This window comes from Arvicola amphibius, chromosome 18 (assembly GCF_903992535.2).
Source record: "Arvicola amphibius chromosome 18, mArvAmp1.2, whole genome shotgun sequence".
NCBI classification, from domain to species: Eukaryota; Metazoa; Chordata; class Mammalia; order Rodentia; family Cricetidae; genus Arvicola; species Arvicola amphibius.
This window is the reverse complement of record NC_052064.1, coordinates 6,987,431-7,009,337: the sequence shown is the minus strand read 5'-3', so window position 1 is coordinate 7,009,337 and position 21,907 is coordinate 6,987,431. Positions and strand designations below refer to the sequence as shown.

The 21,907-nt window shown below is 38.5% G+C and overlaps 1 protein-coding gene across 4 annotated transcripts in view; it reads right to left on the bottom strand.

Moving 5' to 3' along the window:
* The window catches only part of Kmt2e (lysine methyltransferase 2E (inactive)), a 68,023-nt gene extending 46,855 nt beyond the window's left edge, over positions 1-21,168 (bottom strand). For 2 of the 4 annotated variants that reach the window (XM_038315211.1, XM_038315212.1), the window contains exons 1-3: positions 20,809-21,168; positions 9,905-9,977; positions 5,889-6,073 (exon numbers count right to left, since the gene is read on the bottom strand). In XM_038315211.1, the coding sequence (XP_038171139.1) occupies positions 5,889-5,959 (71 nt within the window). In that variant the 5' untranslated portion in view covers positions 5,960-6,073; positions 9,905-9,977; positions 20,809-21,168. The remainder of the gene's footprint in view (positions 1-5,888; positions 6,074-9,904; positions 9,978-20,808) is intronic. The other 2 variants (XM_038315209.1, XM_038315210.1) reach the window with 2 other exon arrangements.
* Positions 21,169-21,907: the final 739 nt, after the last annotated feature.

The following is a 21,907-nucleotide window of genomic DNA, read 5'->3' as shown; positions in this document are numbered from 1 at the left end:
TACAAAGGAAAGACAAGCATTCAAGAATCTGAACAAACCTACATATTCAGACAGTGGCCAAGGACTGCAGAAATGAAAGATAAAAATGACATGAAGTCAAGTGTTAACACAGTTGAGCCATGCAGGCCAACCTGGGGTAGTATTAGGACCTGGAGAAGGTGAATGTTATAGTCTAGTCAAGCTTTGGTAAGCAAAGTATAATAGTGTGGTAAAGCTGGTTTGCATCTGGCCCTAAGGGAGTTTCAGGGTGTGGTTTCCTTTCTCTCAGAAGACTTGGAGACCAAAAGTAGCAAAACACTGTCTTGGTCTAAACTGGTGGTAAAGGACTTCCAATATAATGTCACCACAAGGCTATCATGCAGGTTTAAATACTGAGTCCTATAGACTGAGTATAGAGAAAGAAGAGCTAGTCAGGAAATAGTTTATTTGTCCCTATATATTGTTCAGGTACTATTCTAGAAGGTATGGTCTTTCTGACCGACACTTAGATTGAGTTCTAAGTGTCTCAAACTCTTCCGTTCTAATCCTACTACTAGAGGCACTGGGTATCATACTACACAGTGATTCTGGGCCTCAATTTCTACATTCTAAGTATAAATGACGTAAAGTGATGTCCTAAAGACATAGAAGGTTTTGGGTTTTATGGTTGTTTTAAATTTAATGTGTAGTTTGCTTGCAAGTATGTCTGTGCATCATGAACCAGAAAAAGGTGTCAGATCTTCTGGAACTAGTTGTGAGCTGCAAAATGGTAGTGGAAATCAAGGTTAGGTACTTCTGAAAGAGCAGCCAGGGCTCTTAAGCACTAATCTTCCAGCCCTAACATTGTATTTTAATAAAAGAAAAAAATGCTAAAGTCTAGATCTCTTAAACCAGCCCAACATTCCACCCACCAAACTATACTGTCCCCACCACTCCTGTAAAATTTATTAGAATGTTATTATACCTATGAATTACTGATCTAAGTACTCTTAAGTTATTAAATAGTAATTGGTTTACAGGGATTTTTTAAACCAACTAATGTGTGTGCTGGTCCTCTGAAAGAGCAGCAAACACTCTTTACACACACACACACACACCCCCAGCTGGGTAATAAGAGAAACAGTTCCTGCAAGTTATTTTCTGACCTCTATACAAATGTAATGGCATGTGTGCACCCACATACACAATAAATTAAAATATAAGAAAAATTTTTAAATCAGAAAACAGTTAAGTACTAGTAGAAAATGGGTAAAATATACTGAAAACACTTCATTATAGATAAAATATTTTAGTGTATTAAATTGTGTAAATTCATACTCAGAATATCTAGGTACCAACAAGTTAATGAATTCTGTTGGCAGTTGACGTTAGTGACACTTAAATGTCACATACTACAGTAAAGCAAAACAAAACAAAACAAGACTCAAATGTGGAGAAAATTTTATCTACCAAGACTTCAATTCAAACTTTTTTGCCAATCAGGACAAGAAATTCTAGAATAATCTATTGGCTGTAAAAGCTTGCTGCCATATTAGTGCCTGAAGAAGGTGGAAAGAACTTAGTTATCTTTGTTTAGTGATTTTAGTCATGGTATTCAGCTTTGACTACACTGCTGGAGACAGAATGAGGAGTCCTCATTCAGAGTAACCGGTTTTCTTTTTAAATAAAATTTGTTTATTATTTTAAGTTATGTGTGTGTGACACGTGAGAGAACTGCAGGTGTCAACAGAGGCCACAGGCAACAGATCTCCTGTTACAAAGCAAGAGCCACTGATACGGGTGCTGTGAACCAAACTCAAGTTCGTGCCCAGCACCAACATCCAGCTCCAGGACTTCCGGTGTCTGCAAGCACGGGCCCTCACATGCAAACACCTATGTGCAAACAAAACAGCCAGTGCCGTTCAACTTTCTATCTTGTTACAAGACCAAAGACTACTTGATAATGTGTCGTACCAAATTTACCACTGCTAGAACAGAAGCTCCTATATATACAAATCATAGCCAAAACACAATACTGCCATGACAAACTCACTTCTACTACTCAGCTGTGCTGTCACAGGAGAGCCTAAAACCACATCATCAGACTCTGCTGCTGCCACTTCTTTCATCTGTGGCTTAATCTTTAATGAAAGGAGACTGACAATGCCCACCTAACCTTGCTCATAGAGAAAGGGCTAGGATGGACTATTATAGCCCAGCTATCAGAGCCTATTTTTTTCTCTTCTGAGATCGTATTTTCTTATTTGTCTAGAGTTGTCTTATTTAGTAGCCACTATACACACATGAAAATGAGTATTTAAAGCAAGGCTCATTTGAATTGGCATGTGTTGTAAATATAAAATCCAGAAGAGTTCAAAGAAAGGATAATAAAAGGAATAAATATCTCAATAGTTTTATCTTGCCTGGTGGTGGAGGCACATGCCTTTAATCCCAGTTCTTGGGCATCAGAGGCAGGTGGATCTCTGAGTTTGAGGCTAGCCTGGTCTACAGAGCCCTACTTCAGTACAGTCAGGGCTACAGAGAAACCTTGTCTTGAGGAAGAAACAAACAAACAAAATTAAAACAAAACAAACAAAAGAAATAGTTTTATCTTGATTATATGTTAAAATATTTTAGATATATTTAATTAAGAAAAATATATAACAAATACACGGAAAAAACAAAAACCAAAAAACCTGGCCCTTGTCAATCATTGTGGCACACACCTTTGAGCCCAGAATTCAGTTCTGGTATACACAGCAAGTTCAAAAAACAACGGCTATATAGAGAAACCCTGCCTCACAAAACAAAACAAACAAACAAAACCAAAATACTGTTATTAAAAACTTTCAAATTATACAGGTGACTGGCATTAAGTTTATATTTAACAGCTTTGGCCAGAAGTTTGGAGTTCCTAACTGATCAAAATGTTCTTAATAGGTTAAACTCTATACTTCATCTTTGTAACCATAATCTCTAAGAAAACTTCCCACAGAGTTGATGCTTGTAGTGTCCCAGTATACCCTGCCTCTTGAATTCTTTGTATATATTTCTATAAGATCATGCTACCTGCACTTAAGGGCACACAGCTAGTTAAAAAACTGAGTGGGGGAATTAAAGCTTTCTAGCTTAAAAAAAAAATATTGCCGATAGGGTTTTTAAGAAATTGTATTTATACTTAGCTTCATTTTTCTTTTAAATATAGTATTATCTTTTGCATTTTCAAATTTGGGCCAAGGGTTTTCCAGTAAGAAAACCAAGGTAGTCATTACATTAACCTGCATTAGGACTGGCAACAAGTTCCATGCTTCAACTTCATTTATAGTCCCCAACTCTAAGCATGGTTTGGTTTTTGTTGTTGTTGTTTTTGATTGGTTGGTTGGATTTTTTTTTTTTTTTTTTTTTTTTTGGTTTTTCGAGACACGGTTTCTCTGTAGCTTTGGAGCCTGTCCTGGAACTAGCTCTTGTAGACCAGGCTGGCCTCGAACTCACAGAGATCCGCCTGCCTCTGCCTCTCCAGGTTCTGGGATTAAAGGCATATGTCACCACTGCCCAGCTAGCATTGTTTTTTGTTAATATTAACATTATGCATAGTAAAAAGTTTTGGCTGGGGTTGGAAAGACAAAGCAATAAAGACGACTTATTGGACATAGGTTTGGTTCACAGTATCCATTTAGAGGTTCACAGAAATCTCTAATCCCAGTTCTGAGATCTTATCCCCACTTCTGTTATCCCAGAATTCACGTAAGTACATGGTGTACATACAAACACATATAAAATATTTTCTTAAAAAAAGCTGTAGTAGTTTTTGTTTCTTTGGATTTTTGTTTGCTTGCTTTGATTTATTATTTGAGGCAGTATCTCCTTGTATGTAGCAATGACTGGTCTGGGACTTGGTATTTATATCAAGTTGGCCTTGAATTTACAGAAATCCTCTTACCTCTGCTTCCTGAGTGCTGCTGGGTTATGACCAGCATGTGTTTTTTTTTTTTTTTTTGGTTTTTCGAGACAGGGTTTCTCTGTAGCTTTGAAGCCTATCCTGGAACTAGCTCTTGTAGACCAGCAAAAGTTAATTTACAATGAACTATTTTTAAATATGACCATTAAATATTTAAAAGTGCTTTTTTTTTTTCAAATTTAAGCTCATGAAACAAAATCTAACAATAGGAGAGTTCTCGCCAGGCGGTGGTGGCGCACGCCTTTAATCCCAGCACTCGGGAGGCAGAGGCAGACGGATCTCTGTGAGTTCGAGACCAGCCTGGTCTACAAGAGTGAGTTCCAGGACAGGCTCCAAAGCCACAGAGAAACCCTGTCTCGAAAAACAAACAAACAAACAAAAAGTAGGAGAGTTCTCTAATAGAGCAACAGTCTATCCTGACCAATCAGTTAGTCTTTTTTTTTTTTTTTTTTTTTGGTTTTTTTCAAGGCAGGGTTTCTCTGTACAACCCTAGCTACCCTGGAACTCACTCTGTAGACAAGGCTGGCCTTAAACTCAGAGATCTACCTGCCTCTGCCTCCCAAGTGCTGGGATTAAAGGTGCATGCCACCACAACCCAACCTAATCAATTATTCTTAGGTATTTAAAAATTTATATTTAGTTCAAATGTTAAAGAGCCAACTTTTAGGCAATATAATAGAGACTAAGAAGTAAACCACAAGAACAAAATGAGATAAAGATTTTTCCCATTATAGTGTTGACAGGAAAACAAATACATAATAAAAAAATTGGGCTTAATGGAATGACACTTGAGTGATATAATAAATATTATTGAGAATTGAAATACCAGTTTATTAAACTTCTTGTTCGTAGATCCTGAAATACTGACACAAAGACTATTCTAATGTAACAAATCTTTTGTGGCCTTATAAAATTTGGTCTAGTATTAGTACTTTAAACACTGAGCACTTTATCTTAAATTAGTTCATTAGACTGTATTTTAGCAATCCAACCTTCTTTAAAATAACACATAATTTAAAATTGTATACCCATTACATTAGCATAATAAAAATTTAAAATACTTGATTTTAAAGTAAGTATCAATTCATAAGCAATTACAAAAGAAATGTACAGAAAATTCCTTGGCTTCCTTCTTTTCCTTGTGAGACAGTATCAAGTTCTGTAGCCTTGGCTGGACCAGACAATCTGTGTAAGTACCAAAAAGCTAGGGCTATAGACATATATCCACAATACCCACCAACATCTAACATCTTACATAATGATACTTCAAAATCTTTTGAGAGTGAATTGGAAATGAAAAAAAAAAGCAGTATGCTAGTTATTTTTAAAATATTATTAGGAAAGCAATACCAACAGCTTATGTTTCTGTGAAATGAGAAATACATGTGTTACCGGTCTTTTCAAGCCTCAAGGTCTTATTTAAAAAAGGAGAGTCTGAAAGCTTAATAATGAAACCACAAAAATTCTGGTGGTTTTCACAAAACAAAAACTGGTACTATTTATGTTTTATTTTCTTCTCAGGAAAAATTATTCCAAAGGAGCATATACTTTTATGTTATACAAAACAAAAACCATTTCTTAAAGTGTTGTAAGTGTAAAATACAAAAAGCAAATTCCCAAAAGATAAGAGAATTTTGGAACAAAAGCTACTTATTAAAATAATGTGTTGGTGGCATACACCTTTAACCCCAGCACTTGGGAGGCAGGTAGATCTCTGAGTTCAAGGCCAGCCTGGTCTACAGAGTGAGTTCCAGGACAGGCTCTATAGCTACACAGAGAAACCCTGTCTCGAAAAACAAAAACAAAAAGAACAAAAAATTTAAGTAATCTTAAAGGAACACTGTTCTTTTAACTTCTGATGTTTTAGCCAAGAATCCAAAATGACATATATAAATAAACACTGTTTGGACGTGACAACTGCATGACATGCTTTGCCTTTCCCTATCTAAAGTTCCTGTGTTTAAATACTTACTCTGAGCCTGCAGCCATTTCCAAGTATGATGTTTCTGTTGTATCAACCCCCAATGGGATTGCTATGCTCATGACGTTCGCCTCTGGTAAATTCGATTACTATGGAGTCCTATGCATTGGTATCCAAAATACTGGGGCATGCCAGCCACAGTGCTCATTGCAAACATCTAAGTGCATCCACAAACCCTGTTTAAAAGAAATGGGAACACAAGAGTTAAGAATCACCTGAACTAGCAAAGTACAGTAGCAACCAGTTATACTGAAATCACAGTAAATAAAATAGGTGAAGAAAGCATTCTTTATTAAGGTCCCAATACAAAGGTAAAAGTATTCACAGAGTAGCCTTTTCATGTTCTTCCTGGGATTACGTTGCATTGTTTATGAACAAAAGAAAAATTTCTGGAGGTACAGCTCAGCTGGGAACGTGTACTTGGCATGCATGAGGCTCTGGAGGAAAGAAACACGAACTTCCTGAATCTAACATTCTTTAAGGAATGAAACTAGAATGCCACAAGAAGGATTACTAAAGCACACTAGTCAGTGAATAACTGGCAAACACCTATTTTAAAAGTCAAAAAGGGATTTCTTTTTGTACAAGTATCTAAAACCAAGTCTTTTGGTAGTGATCTGATAGTATATTTACAAGTGAAGCAATAAGCAGCAAACTAACTTTCTTTATGAGGAGTCTATTTATTCTTCACAATTCCAAGTTAGGAAGTTGAGCATGGTATAGTACACACCTTTAATCCCAGCATTCAGGAAGCAGAAGCAAGTAGATCCCTGTGGATTTCAAGGCTAGCCTGGTCTACAGAGCTACATAATACCTGTCTTAAAATACAAATGAAACAAAATTCAAGGTAGATACAAAAAGCTAGGAAAAACTAACTTATCCTTGGTTACTCAGCTTAAGAAAGAACCAGGCTTGAAGCCAATTCTATTCTACTGTTTATAAATATATACAAGAAAAATTATTTTATTTGTATAAATCATTCATATCAGGGAGAACTCTTTATTTCTTCAGTTGGTGTTAATACTCTCTAATATAATTAATTAGTAGAGAAAACAGTGATTTTAAACAATTTACAGGAGTGACTAAAAGATTCAGAGTTTCAATGTCAAATGTTCTAATCTAAATTCACTCCACTGCACTTGTTCCATGTATTGTTTATAAAATATCTACTCAGTCTGTCCTTTAATGACATAATTCTACTTAAGAACAAAAGGCAATCTTATAAACTACAGGACAGTATCTGTTAGGATTCTTTGTCTCTGTCATGTTTATACCTGAAAAAAAAAAAAAGTAGTATTTCCTCAAATAGTTCTTACATTCACCTTGAATTTTTACAACTGAGCTTCAGCATGTCTACTCTAATTTCTATTTCACAGACGATACAAATACTGATCATACCTTATGTGAAAGAGTTAGCAAACGGAAAATAAGATAGTTAAAATTGTTTGAATTCTATAAGAAAACTTGTCCATACTTTTAAATCATGTGTGACCAGAAGAAAGCTAGTACATTTCAAATTACCGTAGTATAAAGTAAACAGGACTTGACAGCGCATGCCTGAGTGCTAGCTGCTGGAGTCTAAGGCTGCACTGCTGTAGCCTAGGAGCGGAGAGTAGCCTCGGACACACTGAGTGACCCTCATCTTAGAACAAAACAACATCAGTAAATGATCCAAAACAGGCCTCTAGAATTTAAGGTCCTTGTTTATAAAACAGGAATATAAAAATCAGAGTTTCTGAGAAGAATATGACATAATGAATGTAAAGAATTTCAAGGAAATAGTTATACATATTTGGCAATCAATACATATAGTACAGGGTGTACATCCCTAATTTTAAAAATCTGACATTTAAAAATACTGTGAAATACACTCAAGATTTCAAATTTCCCACCAGGTACCCTCAATCTGTAAACATTACAAAATCTGAAAGATTTCTGGTGGTCCCCAGCATTTCGGGTTACGAGGCTATAACTACAAGTACTGCTCTTCTTACTCTATCAGGAAACAGTGTATGGAGAGACAAATACTCATTCTCACCTAAAAAGATTCTTCTACAACCTTAAAAATAAGGTCATTATGTCACGTTTTCTAATTAGCTTCACAATTAAAGAGTCTTCTCAAGACAATGAAAGCCAACTAAACAAAAGCACTGCCCTACTTTTTTCCTAGACCCAAGGTCTTATTAGAACTACTTCACAATGCTGTAGTTATTAACTAGCACAGCAAAGTACATTTTATTGCAAAACGCAAGCAATGCACAAAATGAGTTTGCTTTACTGAAACGTTACTGTTCTGTATTTCCTTACAATGATAAAATTTTAAACTTAACAGTAGGCAGTAAACTATAACGTAAAGAGCCATCTTCCCTGGTAGCATTTCCTTGGTATTGTTTTTTTCAGCTCAGCTTATTTAATTTAGTGGAGTAATATTTCTAATCTAAAACTATATACTGGTATGTAATAAATAGTATGTCCTTTTAAATATACAAGCTTTGCTAAATACATCTGATCTGTTCTAAATAACAATAAAAATAAGTTAAAGAACAGAATAAAAGGCTTGTAATTAGCTTAATTCAAGCAATGGTTTATACCTGTGTGTCTCTTGCTGTGTCTGGAACATAAGGGTCCTCTATAAAGAGCTGATGAACAAATCAGAGAACCTAGGATGAAACTGCAGTTCTAGCCTCACAAATCAAATGAATTATCAACCTACACAGCAAGAGTTACAAAAATTGGGGACTGGAGAGATGGCTCAGTGGTTAAGAGTATTGTCTGCTCTTCCAAAGGTCCTGAATTCAATTCCCAGCAACCACATGGTGGCTCACAACCATCTGTAATGAGGTCTGGTGCCCTCTTCTGGCCTTCAGGTATGCACATAGACAGAACATCGTAAAATAAATAAATAAGTAAATAAATATTTAAAGAAAAGAGTTACAAAAATTATCACACGGCATACCTAGAATTGCACCTCTGTAAAAACACTCATGTTCAGGGTAAAACATGTAATCACATATGAAATGAAATGAAAGACTTCTAGCTTCATTCTGAAAAAAAGATCTCAGCAATTCATTTACATGTCATCATGAGACTATAAAATGGAAACTATTTCACTTTCTCCATTAATATAAAAATTTCAGCCAGATAATTCATATTGCTGAAAATAATCAAATGATAATAAAAATTGCAATTTCACCAGGCGGTGCTGGCACACGCCTTTAGTCCCAGACAGAGGCAGAGGCAGGTGGATCTCTGTGAGTTCGAGGCCAATCTGGTCCACAGAGTGAGGTCCAAGACAGCCAGGACTGTTTCACAGAAAAACCCTGTCATGAAAAACCAAAATAAAATAAAAGTGCAACTTTATTACGGTCAAATTATTATCTCTAAAATAATCAAGAACAAAAATTTGGTATGATGTCTTCTGTGGGTAATCCTAGCACTCAGGAAGGTGAGGCAGGGCTATTGCAAGTTCCAGGCCAGTATGGGCTATAGAGAAAAACATTGTTTCAATCACACACACACACACACACACACGCTGGAGTGTAATGGTAATATGAACAATGGGGAGGCCAAGGCAAGAGAACCATGGATCTGAGGTCAGTTTGCACTACACAGAGAGTTCAAAACCTGTTTAGACTACATAAGGAGACTTTGTTTTGAAAATCAAAGGACTAGAGACATAAAGCTCAATGGGAGACCATCTGCCTAGCATGTGCAAAGCTCTGGATTCAATCAACAGTACCACAGAAAAGAGAGACAGAGACCGACAGACAGATAAACAGACAGAGGGGGAAAGGAAAGGAAAGAGGGAAAGTCAATGTAGTAAGAAATCATCTTATAGCACAGGTATAAAAGGGGAACAGTGAATTTCAATACAATCCACACAACTACTCCAAATTTTCATGCACAAGTTAAAAAAACCCTAATATCACCAACTGGCAAGTCAGATAAATGCAAAATACATGGAAATTAAATAGTAGCCAAAAAAAGAATAATATAAAAGGAAATACCATGAGATGTCTGCGAAATCTGAGGTCCAAGAAAGAATAAATGTCTTCACAAAACCTGCTATCCAGAATAGACCTAGAAACCAAGTGAACATAGAGTATTGAGCTAATGTCATATGGTATATGTTCTAGGTACTTCTGATTGGAATGGTACCCTCAAATAAGGAAAACAGCAAAGTTTACTAGAACAAATTCATTCTTTTACTTTTAAATACAAATGAATATAAACACAAGCAAAGGCAATAATACCAAATAAAACTGAAAAGAAACTGGGAAATCAAATACTAAAAATAAAAACAAGAATAAAAGTAAGAGTAAGAAAAACACACACCATTACCTAATAGAAAAACTGACAGAACCAAGAGAGGCTGCTTTTAAGATCATGGCAAAAGGAAAAGGGCTGAGGCCAGAGCTTAACAGAGTGCTTGCCTAGCAGGAAGGAAATCCTACGTTTGATCTCTATCATCACATAAACCAGGACTGGTGGTGGAGCCTGCGTTCCAATACTCAGAAGGGTCATAAACTTAAGGTTGTCTTTGACTACACAGTGAGTTCAAGACTAGACTGGTAGACATAAGATCCTGTCCTGGGGGCTGGAGAGAGACAAGGGTAAAATTGAAACTGCATGGTCTATGTCATAGCTTCCAAGTATAAAAAAAAAAAAATTAAACTGGACATTTTCAGCAATATAAAGGAATGAAGTATTGAAACATCTAAGTATCAAGCTGGAAGAATCTCAGAGGAACTATACTGAGCTTTTAAAAAGTCAATCTTAGTCCTGGGCATGATAGCTCAAACCAGTAATTTCAGCACTTAAAAGACTGAAACAAGGATTTTCTTGAAATTAAAGTCAGAATGAAGTACAGAGTGAGACCCTTTCTAAAAGAGTAAAGAACTGCATTACTTAAAAGCCATTATTTTATTTTAATAAGTTATTTTATTTATAGCCGGGCAGTGGTAGTGCAGGCCATTAATGCCAGCACTCAGGAGGCAGAAACAGGCAAATTTCTGTGAGTTTGAGGCCAGGCTGGTCTACAGAAGGGAGATAGCAAGGGCTACACACAGAGTAAAACCTGTCTCGGAAAAAGAGGAAAGAAAGAAAGGAAGAAAGAAAGAAAGAAAGAAAGAAAGAAAGAAAGAAAGAAAGAAAGAAAGAAAGCGGGCACATATTTCTAAGGACCCGAGTTCAGCCTTCAGAACCATGTCAGGCAGCACACAACTGTCTACAGTCAGAGCTCCAGCGGGATCTGACACCTCTGGTCAACCAGGGTCCATCTGGACACTCACACGTACAACTGAGACACTGCCCTCAACACATAATTAAATCTTAAAATAAAACTTAAAGTTAAGCAACAAAAGATTACATACTGTGAAATTTTATGTATATAAATTATAGAAATGGAGAACAGATATGCAGGGGGAAGAGAGAGGTGGGCACAGTTACATAAGAGGAAAATACCAAACACCCTTGTGATAGAATTTTTCTAAATATGATAGTGGAAAAAGGTAACCACATACATAGTAAGAAATGCACACAACAAAGGGGTACAAGTAAAATGGGGGCTCTGAAAAAATGGGAGTTATAACAATGTCAGTATTCTGGCTGCATTATAATTTTGCAACAGGAAAGCTAAGTTAGTTACATTATGTCAATGTTAGCATTCTGGTTGTCACACTATATTATAATTTGGTTACCACTGATGTTAAAGGAGATATGGAATCTCTTTGTATCCTTTCTTATAAGTTATAGAATCTATAGTTTGAAATTAAAATTTTAACTAAAAAATAGCATTGAGGGCTGTAGAGAGTTCACAGTGGTTAAGAGTTGCTCTTTCTGAGGTCCTAACTTCAGGTCCCACATTCACTCACAAGTGCCTATAATGCTAGTACCAGAGAATCCAAAAGGCACCAACACATGTGGCACAAAAACACACACAAATCACATGAGAAAGAGAGAGGCAGGCAGGAAGGCAGGCAGGCATGCAGGCAGACAGACAGAAAGACAGACAGACATAAATAAGACGAAATCTTTAGAAAATAACACTGTGGTATTTGTTTTTTTTGGGGGGGTGGTGGTGGTGAATATAGGTAGTAAGATCCTTACTAATAAGATCTTACACAGAAATAAGCATAAATAATACTTTGATTCTAAATTTAAAAAATAGTTTTAATCTCCTATACTTTTTCCAGTGTTTGTCAGTATCAATCTGAAGGGCTCTGTTAATAGGGATTCTATTAATCAAACAAAAACAAAAAGCTAGAAGACTAAGGCTGCTTTTAAAATCATGTCAAGGGCAAAGAGCTAGGGCTGGGGTTGTCTATACCTTAATAGAGTGCTTGTCTAGCATGAAGGCCCTAGGTTTGCTCCCCAGCATCACATAAAATGGCGGCAGTGGTGCATGTCTGTAATCCCAGTACCTAGGATTTGGCTATAAAGAAACACTAATGTCTGTTAATGGGGATATTAAGCATTTGTGCCTCATTTTCTTATCTCGACGGCTAAAAAGAGTGATAGGATAGATAGGATAGGAGAATGTCCAAATCTGCACATCCTCCAAACTATTAGTTAAAATACAAGAGTAGACAGATGACTTGGAGTAGCACTTGCTCATCCTGCAGATGACCAAAGTTCAGTTCCTAGAATCCATTCAGGTAGCTCACAACTCCCTGCAAAAAAAAGCCCTCTTCTCACCTCCACAGGCAACCAACACACATACGTGTACACACACACACGTATGTACATATGTGTGCATATATGTATATATGTACATATGTGTATTACTACACAGCTCACAGACAAGTTCCTAATCTATCAAGTTGCTAATCTATCAGGTTACAGTTCCTTTGGTTATATAAGGGTTCATTCTTTCTTTTCTTTTTGCATCATTGCATACCCCGATCTTTCTGCAAATTTTCTAAAGTCATTCTCCTTTATATTTGTTTTTCTTTCCCACTATATTAAAACACTACTGGACTTTCAGGAACCTTTAACCTTTCTCCACTTTCAAACTTAAAAATCTGTGCCGCAAAACTATTTGGGGATATATATAGGAGACTCAATTTCCTGAGGGCAGTTTTTTGGTCATAAACATACACACAAAAAAAAACTGACAATATTATTTCAGAAGACTATTCTAGTTATAAAACCTGTCTCACACAATCTTTTCAACCTTCCTAGGCATCTCAAAGAATATACTACTTATATTTTTTAATGACCAGTTTAGATTTTGTCACATTATTCTGAAACATCTACAAGATATATAGTTTTCACAATTAGATCATTAACTTCACCCTGTACCAAAAAAAAAAAAAAAAAACCCTGAGATATTTATGCATTTGCCCTCAAAACCTGGAATTTGGTGGCTAAGATACCCACTTAAGTTAACAAAACCACATCTTCCTTCTCCCACACTTGTAAACATTCAGTGAATGTCCCTGAAGGCTCAGTCCTCTCTATTATTAATCTCAGTCATGAATTCAACAACCATTCATCTTGTTTGGTTTTCTATCTCCAATCTTCTATAAAATATACTCTATTGAAATGTTATTTCAAAAATCAAACATTCAAATTACAACTTTCTTTTTACACACTTTTTTCATTCATTAATTCATTCGTTTTTTTTCTGCATACTAGAAAACCCTCTACATCCTCAGAAAAAAATCCTGCCTTTATAAGATCTGCACATGTAGTATATGTACATATTTGCATATTTATTTATTTAGTTTGTATGTACATGCGTTTGTGCTCAAGTGCATAAACACATGTGTATACCAGACCACTTTGCTTTTTTTGTTGTTGTTGTTTTATTATGCTAAAAAGTGGTGCCATCATTTTGAAATGTCAATTATTTGGTTCTGGAGGTAAGTCAAGTACCTCTGAACATTGTTCCCCCACTCCACCCCCCAAAAAAGCAATTTTATGATGTAGAGTGGAGAACAGCAATCAAGCCACATACAATGACAATTATGTATGAAAATGTAGTAAGACCCATGATTTTGTTTTCTAAAAAAATATAGCAAGAAAATCAAGTATTTGGGGCTATATTATAGCCTCCCCTCCACACAGTATAAACACCTTCCTTGCCACCACCCTCCTATCCAAGCACAGTAACAAGGAACAAGACAAAGAATGGAACCTCTAGGACACCTTGCTACTTTTTTGTGAGATTCACTAGATTTCAAATAAATCCTGAGATTTCCCTATATAACCTTATAACAAATTCTTTCCTTAAGCTAGCTCTGGTCGATATCTGTTCCCTGCAGCAAAATCAAGCCTAAAATAGTAGACTCATGAGAGGTAGGAACAAACTGTGATCTTCCTCAAAGTGAAGATGAGCTTACCTATCTCTGTACCCTTAGTGCCAGGGAAAGAGAGGCTATTCAAATTCATCTGTTGTCTAGCCTTCAAATTATTAGGTGGAGGTTTAACAACACAGGCTGTCAATCAACCAATCAAGAAGCTTTGTTCTAAAAGAAGCAGCAGAGGATAGTTCCAAATGAGCATTATATATTTTTATTTGACCAGTCTCAAATCCCTGTCAATTCATGTCTACTAAAGCATAGTTCCAATCATTGAAGTTAGTACCATTAAGACCCTTCAAATCTTGTATCACTTCAGATGCCTGCATAAACTCACAAGCAATTTATATTTATTAGTGTGTGAAACAGAAAACAAAACTATTAGAAGAGGGGGGGTATCTTCCTTATATCCGTTCTCCTTTTCTATGAGCCTCTTGGGGGGGATTTCAAATCTATATCAGAATACACTACACGCACACATGCTCACACACACACACACACACCCCTATTCTTTTTGGGGGGTGTGTCTAAAAAAAACATTACTTACAGAGTTACTAAGATAGATGGTTCTACAGTAAACAGTGAACAAGCTTGAGGCCTGAGAGAATCAACTACTTAAGCTGTCCTAAGGCATACACATGCCCTCACCCATACATACTTGCATGTGTGCATGCGCACACACACTCAAATAAACTTCACAAAATTACCTTACGCACAAACTAAAAAAATACAAATGTAAAAATTATCTTCAAATGTCATAATTGGCAGCAAACTAAATCCCACTGTCATGTCTTAGCTTTCTGTCTCCGGCTTGGCTCAGACCTTAAGTACCACAACCAAGCTGGCATTGATACAATATTATTTCTCAATAATAAACTTCAGGGATGAAAGTGCTCCTTCTTTTGGATCAACTCTACATTAAGCAACCTAAGAGTTACTAGGAATTGCTTTCCTTCCCCAGTTGTAAAAATACAAGAGAAATGAGGGAGATTTTTTTTTTCTATAGTGGGGGCAGGGAGCAGGACTAGGGATTGAGAACTTCATGCATGGCAGACAATGAGCTGCAGCTCTAGCCCTCTTCGATTTTTCTTAATTACCTCTTCAAATTTAAATCCAACACGATATGTTTCATTACATTTTCCTACATGTGTTCATCATACTTTCTTCTAACTCATCCCACTCTTCCCCTGCCCTTCTTCTGCCCCTCTCTGGCTGCTTCTTTCCCCTTAAATAGTGTTCCCTCTGTTTTCTTATCACATGCATTCTATTACCCTTCCCCCACTCCCTTGTTTCTCATTTTCTTACACCTGTATTTCAGACTTCACTTTTAAAAACTAAAAAACCGGCCGGGCGGTGGGGGCGCACGCCTTTAATCCCAGCACTCGGGAGGCAGAGGCAGGTGGATCTTTGTGAGTTCGAGGCCAGCCTGGTCTACAAGAGCTAGTTCCAGGACAGGCTCCAAAGCTACAAAGAAACCCTATCTCAAAAAAAAAAAGAACTAAAAAACCAGCATTTTAAAATTTTGAATAAGTAGCTGCTTATTTACAAATTAAATCAATGTATCACAAGTCATTGTCTACAAATTAGAAGAATCTTGGGTCTGGGGATGCAGCCCAGTGAACAGAGGGCTTGTTTCTAATGTGTAAAATCCTGCTTCTAACCCCTAACACCAGGTCTGGTGGTGCACAGCTGTAATCCCGGTGTTTAGTGGAGACAGACGATCACAAGTTTAAGGTCATCCTAGGCTACATAGGCAAGTTCAGGCCAGTCTGGGATACCACGGGGCAGCGCCTCAAAAATTAACTAAGACCCTAAACACTTTAATAATGAAATAATGAAATGAGATTTCCAAAAACGCTGTAAAATTTACCCAATAACATGAAAATGGCTTTCTTAAACTGTCTACAATAAATTGATCAAGAGAGAAAAACAACTGACTTTGTATCAAATGAATTTTAACAAAGATTTTTCTGATTCTAATTTAAGAAGCACTGTAGTCACTAAACATTAGTAAAAGGAACTTTTCATATGCTTAAGGGTACAAATACGATCTACTTAATCTGGGTCACCACATTTTGATTTTTGTCTAAAGATTTATTTATTTATGTATTTTTTATGTATATGGTACTTTGCCTGCATATACATCTGCACACCAGAAGATGGCATCAGACAGTTGTGAGCTGCTATGTGGGTGCTGGAATTGAACTCAGGACCTTTGGGAGAGCAACGAGTGCTCTTAGCCACTAAACCATTTTTCCACCCCATTTAGTTTTTAGTTTAGCACTTAGTCTAGATGTTCACAATAATGAACTATTTCTTTGCCTCATAATATGTCCTCTATAACATACTTATAACTTAATAGCAATAGGTTAATCTTTGGTTAATACTGTCTACTTCTAACAGTGCAAAACAATTTCACCCACAAATACTGCTCTTTTATATTAAATAAATAATTAATTTAAAAAATCAGTTTAGCATTAAGGAAATAAGGCTCCTTCCGACATTTCTTCATGACAAAACAGACAATAAATCTGAGTCACTTGGGTTCTTGAACTCAGCCCAAAGCTAATAATATCACATAGCTATGTTTGAAGTAGATAAATCTTTCCTATTATTGGGGAAGTAACTAAAAAAAATGTATCTTGCTATAAAGAAAAATAATTCTCATGAAATACATGTATTTAACATTTGCTCTGAGACATAATAGAAACTGTCTCTGATTAACCCATTTTTAAGTACATGTTCACTTAAACTAAAGCTTTACATTCAACAAATAAGTGATCACCTATCATCTGCTAAGAATAAGTTTTTTTAGAAATAAAAGCTATTATACTTTATTAAAATATGTTTTTAAAATAGTATACTGTCTTTTCAGACAACTGCATATTCAGATAACTCTTCAAATTCCATTGCTATTTAAATATAGAAGTTTAAGAAGGTAAAACATAGCAAATGCTTTACATAAATGAAAATATACATAACTCCTTCATAACTAAGTAAAATTAAGCACAGTAGTACACATCTATTTTCAGTAGCAATTTCTAAAAACGCTTTTCTTTTCCTTCCTTCCTTTCTTTCTTCTTTTTTTTTTTGTCCCTCGTAACAGGGTTTCTCTGGGTAACAGTCCTAGCTATCCTGGAACTTTCTTTGTAGACCACACTGGCCTTGAACTCACAGAGATCCACCTGCCTTTGCAAGTGCTGGAACTAAAAGTGTGTGCCACCGATGCCCGGACAGAATTTTCTAATACACCTTTAAAAATAAGACTACAGGTTTAAGAGAATTATACACAAAAAAAATGAGTACATTATTCTTATAAATTACGATGCTAATTTAAGAAGTAATTGTTGCCCTCATTAATAAGGTATATAGTGAAACTTCTCTGGCTGCAGACAAGCCAGAATCATACATAGGAGCATTACTGCTAGCTATAGCCACCATTAACAGCTATCACTTCACTATGACACTAGAGTTGAAGGAAAAGGAAATGGGCAAAAGTTCTCAATTTAAATAGGGATCAAAATGATACTTTATAATGACATCAAAAATTAAGTATGATCAAAATGCAGTCGCTAAAAATAACATTTTTTAAAAAAGTAATTTTATTCTATTACAGGTTTCCTACAAATCCACTTAAACAGATAAATATGTAATTGCTCAAACTCAGCTATCATAAGAACAAAGACTTAGTTTCCTCCCAAGAAATCAAATGTTTCAGAATTCTCTGGGAACAGAAATTAAACACAAGCTGTTAATAAATTTGCCTCCCCATCCTAACTTGTACAGCAGCTATGTTGTTTATATACTGAAAATAAGGCACAACAAACCCTTAAAAGTATTCCCTACTTTACAGGAGTTAAAAGAGAAACAAAACCCAAAAGGAAGATTTTCTTATTTCTAACAATGTATATGTGAAACCAAGTTAGCCAATTACTTGATGTTTAGACCTGATCAACAACAATAACAAGAAACCCATAGTACGTGTAGACAGTGTTCTCTCTTATTGTTACATAAATTTATAAAACACCGATTTCATGCACTGGATAGGAAGATCAAATACCAACCGTCAAATGAAAAGTATCAGCCTTGTTCTAAATCTAAATCACAATCTTAACCACGGAGCCCATGCACTCTATCTAGGGTCTCGACTCACACACTCAGATCATGATGTAAATAAGCGACCCTGGACTCCTGAACAAACTCACCCACTACCACCACCATTTCATCATATAATATTTCAAAGACTCCAAGTATGGTTCTGTACTCAATCACTGTCAGTCTTCAGGGATGAAACTCACTGGGATGTAAAACTACCTGATCCCATTATTTCCACACTTATTTTGCAGGATGTACCCTATAATCAGCTAGTACATATATTCACAATATGAGTGCTGTTCTAAGGTTCCTATAATGGAGTAAGACTCACAAAGGGATGTGTGCTCTCCAGCCTTTTTAAGTACTACTGCATTGAAAGGCACTCATCTTCCAGCTGCTGCACAATCAAAAAGGTCATTAAACCCCACTAATGGCCCAATGATATCTTACTACTTATACTTAGAAAAAAGACATTCCTCCCACTATGTAAATAAATTGCAATCAACCACACTTTTGAAAGTCCAGCTAAATGACACCCGACAGTTAATCTTCTGTCTTGAAGATTTTGACAATGGCATAAAATTGATTCAAGATCCTATTATAGCAATGGTTTTATTAAGTTCTGTTAACAGACTAAGTCCACAACCCCATAATAGGCAAATGGGCATGGGAAAGGGAATCAACAGCTTATTCTTTTAACTTACATAATGATGATAGTATGCAATAAGACAAATTTAAGAGGCAGTAAAGCGTGGAGTGTCACCTTACCAAATATACAAACAACTGAGAATTATTAAAGCTTTAAAAACAAAAGAAAATAGAGACAAGACACAATATTGGGGAGAAAAGCATCCTTATATTCAGTTACGTTAACAGGTTTAGGTCTGTTTGTACAGCTCCCTAAAAAATTTACTCTGAAACAAAATATAAAAACCAAAATACACAAAATTAGTTAAGAGTTGTATGTTGAACTGAAGATAAAAATTCTCAAAAATGTAAAATGCTTTACACTTAGCAAAACATTTTACTTTGGCATATTAGGTAAAAATGGGTGATTTAAGGCCAACGTAAACTATTATCTATACCTAAATAAATTTTTAATGTTTAAAAGTCCCTTGATGGTGGAATTTCCAAGACAAAGTGTTTTTTATTTTTTTCAAAAGTTGTGTTTTGTTTATTTGCCTCTCAGGAAAAACCAATAAAATTAATCAACTAAAAACAGTATTGCAATTTGCAATAAAATTGACGCATTTTTGTAAACGGTTTGGAGAAGGGGGGGGGGCAAGCCCAATCTTTTTCATGTAAACATAATAAGCCTGTAATATGCTGCAGACAAACGCACTGCATGGGGTGTGGAGGACCCGAGCTGATTAGATTACCACAACATCAGCCTTGGGGCCGCCATTTTTAGAATCTGTAAAGGACAAAAGAGGGAAATTACAGTTTTTACTCTCCGTCTCAGAAATTAAAGGGAAAGGGGGTCTGTTTCCCAATTAGGTACTGCTAACTCCAACCTAGAGCTTAATGCACCTTTCTTAATTCTCCCCAAGGTCCCCAGAACTCCAAACACCTTATATTATCCACATCTCTGAAGACTGAATAAAATAAGCAACACAGAAATTTACTCTAGGACTAACTCCACTGATTTCTCTTTGACTTTAAATTTGATCATTCTCGAGACAGTCTTCTAAATAGGGCGGATCTAGGCGGAACTAAGGCAAGCACCCGGGATTGTTTTCTCTCTCCCTCCTCCCCGGTTCAGCACAGGGAACCGTTTGTTTCTCATCTAACTGCTGCCACTGCGTTGGTGCCAACCTTTCGGTCAAAATAAGCTTTTCTGAAATGAGCCATATTGTGAATTCTAAGGCTTTGGCACAGTAGAGGACGGCAGTAATGCAAGAAGAGCGGGGGAGGAGACTGGGAAGGCTGGGGTGACCACCTTAGGGGCGGGTTTACCCTCTCCCAGAGAGGATGAGGAGCTGTCTCTTTCCTACAAAGAGAGATGCCCAGGGAGTTTTTTTTACCCCTTTCCATGTTTAGGAGAACATTATGCCAGAAAGTGACAAGGAATAAAGGCAGGAAGAAGAGAATGAGGCCTAAACGTCTTCTCTCCGCACCCGAAAGAAGATGCAGCTAGAAGACAGAGAGAGATGGCAGCTCCCGGGACCTCTCCGACACAAGCCCCAGCAGTCACAAGCCTCCTCCTTCACCCCGGTGGCCTGAACCCGCTGCCAGGGAGGAGGGCGCCCCCTCCCTAACTCCCACTCTCTCAAGGGGGTTTAACTGCCAGTTTCCCCTTCCACTACCCCAAAACCCGCCATAATGCCCCCACTGCTATGGACAGGCAGGATAAAGGACAAATCCGATTCCCACCAGCGACGTCTGGCCCCAGCAAAGGCGCCCGAGCCTCAGTGTGGACGCCCGGCTCCCGAGGGACAGCGACCCCTTCCCCGGAGCCCTAAGTGCCCCCCACCGCAGACCCCACGACTTCCACGGACACGACAGGCACTGACCTGTGATGGTCACACACCAGACACCCGAACCCTTTGATCGGCTCGACCCCCGACGAGTCACTCCACACCTCGGCGCTCCGACGACCCCCGACGACAGCCACTGCGGACCCGAATCGATTCCACACCCCCTCCCCAGGCAGCGGCGCGCAGTGTCTTCAGTGGGAACCGGGGAGTCTGGCGCTGCGGACCGCGGCAGGAGTGCTGGGGAGGCGGCGAGGCTGTCCCGACTGTCTATGCCCCCTCTGCTGCCGCTCCCGAACTCAGGCTCGATCTCCGACTCGGCCCCCTGCGCCCGCTCAGTGTCACTGCTTCTCGCTCTGGGAAAATGGCGGCGACGGCGGCGGCGGCGGCGGCGGCGGCGGCAGCGGCGGCGGCGTCGGCGGCGGCAAGCGCACGGGGCCCGCCCGCCCCGCTCCGCAGGGGCAGGGGGGAGGGGACGAAGCTGCCCGCCGCCATCTTGTTTATGGGCTGCCTCCCGGCGCGGCTTCTCCGCCGGGCCGTGGGGACGTCACGCGGGGGGCCGCGAACTGGCCAGACGCTCGGTCTTTTTCAGCACCGGTGCATTCCGCCCTTCGCCGACGGTGGTCGCGGTCTCGCTAGCTGGCGGGCTTGGCTCTTGCCCAGTTGTCCCTGAGTAGCCCTCAAGTCTGGATGTCGGTGAGCCTGAGGATGCCACTAGGAGGTAGAAGGATGACGGCAGGGACGGGGACGAGCCCCCTCCCATCACTCCCTAAAGCGCTGCCCTGGCTCCCACCCCCGAGCGGCCCTGGTCCCGGGCGCCCCCTCCCCCTCCCCGGTCTGGCCTGCCAGCGCCGGGCGAACCGGCTCGGGCTGTCACTCGACGCCTACTAGCGGCCGGGGAGGCTCCAGTGCGCAGGCTCCGGGCACCGGATAAAAGCGGAGCTGGCGAGTCCGGCGCGGTCACGATGGAGGAGCAAGAAACGGAAGAGGTCGGGGGGAGAAGCCGCAGACTAAAAATGCCAGCCTCGTCAGCGCCGCCTCCCTGCCACCGTGTAAGGGGTAAAAGCTGCCGTGGCCGCCGCCGGTGCAGTCGCCGCCGCTGCCTCCTATACCTTCCCCGCCGCGGGACAGTGTGCTG